General features: G+C 48.5%; 1 protein-coding gene across 1 annotated transcript; it reads left to right on the top strand.

The window, feature by feature from the left end:
• On the top strand, positions 1–2,492 carry LOC118510363 (fork head domain-containing protein crocodile). The gene has a single exon (XM_036052071.1). It carries the CDS (start codon positions 689–691, stop codon positions 2,120–2,122), a length of 1,434 nt encoding a protein of 477 aa, XP_035907964.1. The 5' UTR covers positions 1–688; the 3' UTR covers positions 2,123–2,492.
• The last annotated feature ends 6,950 nt before the right edge of the window (positions 2,493–9,442 follow it).

Here is a 9,442-nt window from a genome sequence, read left to right as displayed (position 1 = left end):
CGTTCCATTCCGGACGAACAGCAGGATAGGGCGCATGCGTGCTCTGGCCGCATCCGTAGACGAGCGTGTGACAGAGTGCGCGAATGAGACGGGCAACGCATCCCTTGCCAAGGGACCACGGGCGTACGGCCGAGAACCTGTTTTTCTTAGCATCAGTTTCGTTCGAAGATCCGTTGAGAGCTGACCGGAAAGCAGCAGCAGCAGCAGCTGCATCATCATCGTCATCATCGCCGTTCGTCATCATCAGCCGTCGGGGCTCTGATTTCTGGGGTCCAGTCAGTCGGTTGCTGGACACGGCAGTGGATTGTTATCGTGCCGTTCGGAATTTGGAAAGAAAAATAAAGCAAGTGCTGGCCGTGTGCGTGTGGTAAACAACGGGCAGGTGTTTACTGTCGATCGCTCCGATCGTGAGCAAGTGCGTGTGTGACGGGCCGGGAACGCAATCGAAGGATACGAATATCGGATACAATACCTGCCGCTTTGTGTACGTGTGTGGACATTAGGAAGTTTTGAGTGATGATTATTCGACGGATTTAAAGAATTTTGCACTGTTTTTGTGTGTGTTTGTGTTTAATTGTGAGCATTGTGAACCGATTCTGTGAAGTGATCCGTCGACGGCTCGGTAGAAGTAGCTGATTTTTGTGCACCACGCAAGTCTATCACCAAAGGCATCACCATTTTGGACGAAATGCACACCCTGTTTACGACGGACCAGCGCCATTATGGGCACGCGCAACCGGGCTATCCGACGAACGCGCCCACGATGGCATCGGCTCACCACTACACGTACGATCAGTACTCGCGGTACGCGTACGCCGGATCGGCTTATGCGCTGGCCGCACCGCACCAGAACAAGGAGATGGTAAAGCCACCGTACTCGTACATCGCCCTGATCGCCATGGCGATCCAGAACTCGGCCGACAAGAAGATCACGCTGAACGGCATCTACCAGTACATCATGGACCGGTTCCCGTACTATCGGGACAACAAGCAGGGCTGGCAGAACTCGATCCGGCACAACCTGAGCCTGAACGAGTGCTTCGTGAAGGTGGCGCGGGACGATAAGAAGCCGGGCAAGGGCAGCTACTGGACGCTCGATCCGGACTCGTACAACATGTTCGACAATGGCTCGTTCCTGCGGCGGCGCCGTCGGTTCAAGAAGAAGGATGCGCTCAAGGAGAAGGAAGAGCTGATGAAGCGCCAGAGCCTGCTGCTGGACGACAAGATGGGGGACATTAAACCGATCAAGATCATGTCCGGTGGGCATCATCACCATCACCACCACCATCACCACACGCTCGAGGGTAAACATCACCAGACGGCGCTCGGCCATCATCAGACGTTCAAGCGCGAGCCGGGCCTGGAACTGGCGGCCCAGTGCATGGTGAAGGACGGGCTAACGTCCTCGCTGCTCAACACCTGCCACGATACGTTCGCGACCCAGATGAATCACCTGTCGGCCGCCGGGGACCATGGCTTCACGGTGGACTCGCTGATGAACGTGTACAATCCGCGGCTGCATCACACCTCCTATCCGTACCACTTCAACGACGATAATCTGATGGCGGCGTCCGGCGGTCAGCTGAGGCATCATCACAGTTCTGCCCATCATCCACCGCCGCACGGTGGCTGGTACACGCCGGAGACGCCGCCCGAATCGATCGGCAACACCTCCGGAAGTTCGACCACCACTCCAACAACCCTGCCCTCGGTCACCGTCACTCCAACGTCCGGCATCGGTCTCAATGGTGGTGGTGGTGGTGGCGGCGGTGGATCCATCGGGAATGGAGTTGGTCTCGGAGGTGGAGGCATTGGAACGCACAACGGAGGCTCGATGGGACCGGTAGGATCCGGTGGCTTCCGGGACATGGTGTTCGATCACAACCAGGCGTCGGCTGCTGCTGCTGCGGCGGCTGCCGCTGCCGTTGCCGTTAACTGTCAGATGGAACCGGCCGGTAGTCCCGGAAGCAACAGCCTTACGTCCGCCAGTCCACCGGTCAATTCGGCAGCCGCCGCAGCCGCTGCCGCTGCTGGACATCTCGGCGGAAACCTTGGCCACCTGGGTCACTACCGGTCGCACGTCGGATACTACCAGGACTGTGGGTTGAAGTACGGCGTGTAAGACCGCACGCTTCAAGGTCGACGAGCGTCTGCTGTAAATAGAGGACACCGGTTCAAGCATGTTCGTGGCCAGCTTCCGGATGATGATCTGCGGTGGAAAAGGCGTTAATTAAGAGTCCCGCGTGGTTCGCGTACGGAAGCGACAAGTGATCGTGAGCTTAAAGTGAGATCTCAGAAGAGCCTCAACAATGCGCGCAGCCGTCGGCCACCACGGCTTTCGACCTTGACGCGTCCGCGTGTTGAACAGTACCCATGGCTGCAACTTCGACTGCCACGATAAGAGGTTTTCGCGCAATGATCACTTCGCGTTGGGTGCTTTTACGTCACGTCTCTTCGTTTGCATTGTTGCCGAAAATGTATAGAAGGAGAAGATAGATGAGAGAGAGAGAGAGAGAGAGAGAGAGAGAGAGAGAGAGAGAGGGGAGTAGAAGAAAAAACCAAAATGTAGATAAATTACCGTACCGATCGACCAGCAAAGGTATTATAAGCACAGCCGACGAGGAAGGCAAACTGTTTGGTGGCCCTTCCGATTGCGGTTTGTGTTGTAAAATATAACAAACACTCGGTTTTTAGTTACTGGTAGGGTTTGTAGCGGTTAGTTTGTTTAAGATATGGTGGGTTATGCTAAATCAAGGCGAATCGACATCATGGTTGGCACCCACACCTAAGCTAAGCGAGACGGCGACGGCAACCCTCAACAAATTCTTGGCGACCAGGGCTTTGGGACAGTTTGCGGTTGGCCGCCGTTGTGTTGATTGATTAATTGGTAATCTCTAGACGTATTATGGTAAAACAAACTTTAATAAATAAGAACCCCCCCCCCCAAACGTGATTATATGAAAGTAATCTAATTTAAAATGGTCGTTTCATTTGGTGTTTGTCTAGGCTTAAGAGCATCCAGATATCCGAAACGGTTCCGTTTTTGTTGTTCTTGGATTTCAGAAAGGATTTGATGTCGTTTGAGCACTTTTAGGCCTGGAAAAAGCTATTATGTTAATAATTTGTTCCACTGAAATTAATTGCATTTAAAATTAGCTTTCTAACTGATTTTGATTTGAGGTTCTCAATGGTTGGTAATTCTACTATTTTAGCGATATCTTTTATGATATGTCGTCAGAAGATATTGTCATTGTAGCCATTGATATTGCACGCACTTACCCGAGCGTTGAACGAGGACGTGTAACATATCATTGGCTACTAAGACAATATCATCTGAGGACATCACAATAAAAGGTATTTGATTTCCCTATAACCTGTAGCCGTTTCCATATCAACTAGCTTTGTTTGCCACTTCATCTAAGGAGCCTGCCATAAAAATGGAAGCTATTGCCTTATTAACTGAAAATCCCTGTAATTTAAAGAATTAAAGTTGATGCCTGAGCTAATATGAACTACATTTTTTTCATAAGTACTACACCAACAAATTTTATTTGAGGTCTTACTTACTTAGCTTAACTTATATAAATCACATAGAGCATTCTTTGCAGCTTTTTCTTCTTCTTCCTTAGCACTACAACCTTGAAAGGTCTCGGCCTGCCATTTCTGGCATTCTGTGACTTAATTTTACCCGTAGTAAAGTAGTCAGCTCTACGTACGGTGAAGCGGTCTGGATGGAATTTGAACCCTGGTCCTACTGAGTGAAGACCGGCACCGTTATCGCCTCGACCACTTTTTAGCCTGATCATATTCTGTGATGTGATTTATGAGATAAGCGATTGGAATAAGGGTTTGAAAGTGAAAGTTGAGTCGAGGTTTGAACCATTTCCTGGTGTGTTGATGAGCATTACCTATTTGTTAGACTAGACTAAATATCTCTTCTTCTTCTTCTGTTTTTCTTTAATAATACAACCTCGAAAAGTCTCGACCGACTTTATTTTACTAGTAGCTGGATAGTCAGTCCTGCGCTTGGGTCGGCGATCGGAATAAGGTTCGATCGCCAATCTTGTCGTGTGAAGGCCGGCACCGTTAACGCCTCGGCTATCGGACCGCCGAGACAGACTTTTCTGTTTCGATAAATTCAAGTATCAAATATCCAATTTCTAATGAAAATATTATTGTCTGCTGTTTTAAGCCGCATATTATAATATTTAACCCAACAAACATAATATAAAATTTTAAGTTCACTTCACGCACCCAAACATAAACCCCTGCAACCCATTCCCATTCCACCGCACAATCGATCGCGTATCCGTGCACACATGCATTGCGGCATTGAGAAATGCCGTTGACGAAATTTCCGTTCCCGTTCCAAAAACCCCCAAAACAGAGGCCTCTTCCCCCAGCACACACCGTGCTGCTCGCCCACCCACCCGCAAACCCCCATCGGCAAAACGTACCGGATGTGCTGGACGTACCGAGCTGGCCGTTATTCAAACTCCCATTCCTGCCACTAATTGATTAACTATAAATAAGTTAGCGCTCCATTAGCGCGATGGAGTCAGTGCGTCTTCCGCGGTCGTTCCAGGGTTCCGCCCAGCGACACTGCCAGCCATCCTGGCACTGCATTTTCACTCCGCCCGTTCAAAGGCGTTCGTGACGGGAGTGGGTGAGCAGGGTGTGCAGGTTTATGTACGCCGGAAATTGTTTTAATATCTTACGCATGCTGCTTCCAAGTCCAACGCCGTAGAAAGAAAGCGAACGCTAATGTACGGACACAGACACAGTAGTGACCTGCACTGCCCGCCTAGCTAGTCACTGTTGTTTGGGCGCATTTCTTTTTTCAACTCTTTCCGTGGGCAGTACATAATTTTCCCCCTTCCGTAAGACGCGAGATGGCAGACGTTTCTTCCAACACAGCGGAAGGAAAGCGTCCACACACGTGACGCGCGCTAGCCGGATGGACTAATAGAGGTGGTTTGATTCGTGAACGGAAGAAGGAAATGCTTTGCTTTTTAATTTCCCATCCATCAAGATGAGAATGGGCCGGAAAATGAATTTTCCTGTGTTGTTTTCTAGTGCTCTGGACACTGCTTTGGTGGACTGGAAATAGAGCAAGTCTGAATGTCACCCGAAATTGGGCAGTCACCAAATTTCGGGCAGTTCGATGCCACCCAACCGAACCTCACTGTAGAGCACACGATCACGCCTTTTATTACACAGCAAATCGATCCTCATCCCGCCTCCCCCCATAATCCCACCCAAACCCCCCAGAATTGTACGGTGCGCCGAAATGTAATCAAAATAAAAACAAACGCCGATTAATTCTCCATCGATAACACGCGATTGACGACTCTGCTCGGCTGCTTTGGGGCGCCGGCCCAGATCATTCTTCTTCGGCGCTAAAGCAAACAGCAATCTGGCAGTAAGAAAATCGTGGCAAACAGAGTGGCCTCGATTGATGGCTGCCGTCGAACTGTTGTTGTTGTTGTTATGTTGTTACTCGCCTTTCACCGGCCGATTATGACGACCCGACCCCGGAAGGTTTACCGGCTTCCGGTCCCAATTTTTTTTCCTCCCACGACGTTTCTGTTGTTTGCCGCCCGAGCGTTGGAAAAGTCCATTTAATTGCCCACGCCATTACATCCAGATACGCGGCGATCCAGGAAGGCGTCCAGTTTACGGACTCCAGAGTTCCAGAGAGTGCGTGTCCCAACTTGTAGAGCACAAGCTTTACGAATAGGTTATATTAGTTGTATAAGGATTTTTGAGACGTCTCCCTCGTAAGCAACACTCAACGGTACGTAAGACAGTGTCCTCCTCCTGCTGGACGGTTGCTTTTTATCTACCCAAAGTACATCGGCGCCATTGTTATTTTAAAACATTATTCCATGAGAACTCGACCATCTGCCGGCGTTTGGTCTCGTCACCGAGAGTCGAGCCGAGCATTTTACCACAGAACCGGGTCGAGCTCCGGGATTGCCTCACTTTGTTGACAGGTCCTCGGCTCATCCAGGCTGCTCTGGAAAGCCCGGAACACTTGGCAGTGCGTGTAATTATCGTTCTCACCGACGCTCAAGCCCGACCATCATTAGCAGCCAGCTCCGCCCGGAGGAGATTTCCACAGCAAAACTCCATCCGTACCAGCGTTTGGCTCGTAGACGTTTGCTTAATTTGCCCATTTGCCCGCCAGAAGTTCCTAGTTCCTCGTCCTAGCGCTGTCTTGGCGCCTGTGAGCGTTGTGAGTTTTCCCGTATGCAGTGGATGGGAGTTCCTTGTGCCACTACGCACACAGCAACAACAGTTTCGGGGTAGCTCCAAAGTGGTGGAAAACTTCCTCCTCCTCGGTGCGCTGGCCCTGGGAAAAAAGCCTTGCAGTTGTTTCCAGACATTTTAATTACGTCGGAATTAGACACGGTGGATAGCGGAACGTTGCCGCGGGACGCCCGTTTCCCTGTTGTGGTCATAGTTTGGAGAAAATTTCTACTGACAACAAAGTTACAGCAAGCTTTGTGTTAGTCTTACTCGAAACCCCCAGCTCAAAATATGATTATTTGCAGCAAACGGGAGGAACTGTTCCATACTATTTGGCACATTTTTACGATACTATTCGATGGGTTTCTGAGCTAATTGCTAGCACCTGACCTAGATTGATTCGCCCTGAAAGTGCTTCTACATCACATTGCGGACACTAAAAATCAACACAATGCAAATTGTGTTATTCTACTACGGAGGAATGCGTGTCACAATGTGGTATTATGATTGCGAAAGTGGTGAGGAATGTCAATGGCATTAGATCGTCCAACGATCAGATCGTACTCACCGATCACGTACTCCCGATCAATCAATCGATTAATTATTATTCCTTTTTTCACAACAGCTGACAGTTGGTTGGTTTATTTTCGAACGACCTCACAAATGTGTCTTATTCGAATTCCTTTTTCTTTCCCTGGATTTCTCGTCCCAAGAACTGATCGGCTTATTTCAAATGTTTTTTTCCATAAAACCGCACTTCCCAAACGCCATTTTGATGAGGTTTGAGCGTTAAACAACCGACTCACAAGGATGCGGACCGACACACGTTGACGACATCTCCATGGTTACCCTTCCTTAGCGATACAGAAGGGTCCTGAACCACCCTGCTGAAAGGCGGTGCAAAATTAATAGCTGCAGTAATTCATAATTTATTCCCACCGAAAAGTTGGTCTAAGGGGAGATGCTGATGGGCTTCACTCATCACCGAGGAACAAACGCGGTGCAGCGGTGTCAGTCAAGCTCAGCCAACCGTAGTTCCTGCTGCTGGGAGGAGATTTTATGAGCGTTCTGTTCGAGTGAACTATCAACGATCTTGGGGAAGTCACGTTTGATGGGTAACGAAAGGAAAATAGGAGTGTCCTAAGCAGGGTTAGAGATTTATGTAGGATTTTTCAGAGGGAAAATCAATTCTGGACACAAAGCGGCATTATCTAATAAGCTGGAACACTTGTCCGTAGCGTCTGTTGGTGCTTATTCAATTTCAACCAAAGAATTGGTTTATAATTTTGGAGATTTGTTCCAAGAAGTTTATAGCTGACGACGAAGAAAATAAGTATTAAAATTACAATTGGAACTCTTCTAAAGAGAGGTTCTTACGGATGATGGAAAAAATATTGGACCTGTCTTCAGAATCGCCCAAGCAACTTCTTTTCAATTAGCTACTCTCCCACCATCAGCCCGACAACAACTTCACTCAATTTCCATTTTTCCATTGAAACCAATTCCCAATTCTTCCCTCCCGTTTTACCAACTCTTGACAGGAGAAAAAAAAAACCTTTTAGGGATCACAGATACCCACAGGAAAAAACCGCCCCCCTGAAGACCACAAACGACTATCGGTGTAAATTTTCCGCGTCCCTTGAAGTTCAGTTCTTGATGGATGACTTTTTCCTTGCGGAAGGTTTTCTTTTTCTTTTCGGAGTGAAGTTTACCGAACCGTGTCTTTTACGGTGGGAAGGACTTCGACAGCACGTCCCTGTCCCGGTTCCCATCCCAAGTTTTCCAGTGCGTTTCGTGCGATCGATCGAGCCGTTTCTTAAACACCGCCTTTTTGATAAGCATTCGCGCTGATGGAGATGAAATTTCAAGTGTCTCTCTCTCTCTCTCTCTCTCTCTCTCTCTCTCGCTATTTCTCTCAGATACCACGGTTACGAGGGAAAATCCATTCCCAGCACAAAATTGAAATAAAAAGGGAGAAAGAAGAAACAACAGCAACAACAAAAAAACACGGCTCCTGGGTGAAAATTTCTTCCCGAGTCTCATCCCGCGCAAATAGCAGAGGGGCCACAATAGCACTGGCGCAAGCCAATATTGGCCATGTTGTTGTGTTGTTTACGTTCTCAACACCCTCTGTTCTCGGTGGGGGACGTACTACTACTACATTGCCATTTTGCTCACCCTCACTGCCGGTTTCATCCGGAGCGTTTCATCCAAATCCCATTATCATTTGCTTGCGGCCATTGCCAACCGACTCCCTATTCACGCAGGAGAGCCTGCTCGTGGGCACTTGAAAAGTCGGCGAAAGAAAGTTAATCTCATCCCACAGTGGCCACAAACTGTTTGCCAAACAGAAACAGTGGCGCGAAGTGTTGCCGCTTTTTATGCGAGATGCCGGGATCGGGTGGAAAACCCCCGAAATTGATGTAGTAATTGGTGGGTAAATGTTTGCGGAACGGTTTAAAGAGCGGCCAAACGTTATCGTCGTTCCGATGGCTTTCGGTGACCGAAGAAAAACGGAGGAAAAAGCCATTAAATGGTTCAAATAGAATCGTACAAACTTTTCCAACCCGATACCTGTTAATTACAAAGTTGTACATTTTAGTGGCACCTTGGAGTTGCCTTCTTCTAAACATCTCTCACACAACTGATTATTATCCTTTGAGACATTTTCTAACCTCATAAAAGCTAGCCCATTTATGAGTCCCGTCCCGGGGTCGGACGATCGTCCACCCAAGCGACCATGTGACTGACGGAACCAGCTCGTGGAAAATCGTTCGATCCGTTGTTTATTATTCTACTGCACCAGTGCACTTCATGCACTGCACCGGCGTGGCGTAAACAGGAAATTTTATCTTTTCCATCCAACATCCCAACAAGATCACTCGAGAGAGTGTGTGTGTGTGTGAGAGAGGGAGAGAGTGAGGTAAAAATTCTTGAGCTGCCTATCCGACCAGGCTGAATGGCTTTTGAGGGAGTCAACTCCTGGAGAATAATTAATTTTTCCCGAACAATGTAAGAGCAGGGAAAACCGTGCTTTAATCTTTGCCCATTTCTATTCGGTAAGCGAACTGGGACGAAACCGGAACGAAAGATCCTCACCACATAATGTAACAATTTTCCGGAACTGACTTTGAAGTAATCCAATCCCTGGCGAAGGACCGCGAGAGAGAGAGAGAGCGAGAAAGCTGGC

This window comes from Anopheles stephensi, chromosome 3, assembly GCF_013141755.1.
Source record: "Anopheles stephensi strain Indian chromosome 3, UCI_ANSTEP_V1.0, whole genome shotgun sequence".
Lineage (NCBI taxonomy): Eukaryota > Metazoa > Arthropoda > Insecta > Diptera > Culicidae > Anopheles > Anopheles stephensi.
The sequence above is the reverse complement of the archived record's forward strand: the minus strand, read 5'-3'. Positions and strand labels throughout refer to the sequence as shown.

What these genes read in the sequence shown, in the direction of transcription:
- LOC118510363 (XM_036052071.1), top strand. Translation starts at nt 689, where the DNA reads ATGCACACCCTGTTTACGACGGACCAGCGCCATTATGGGCACGCGCAA.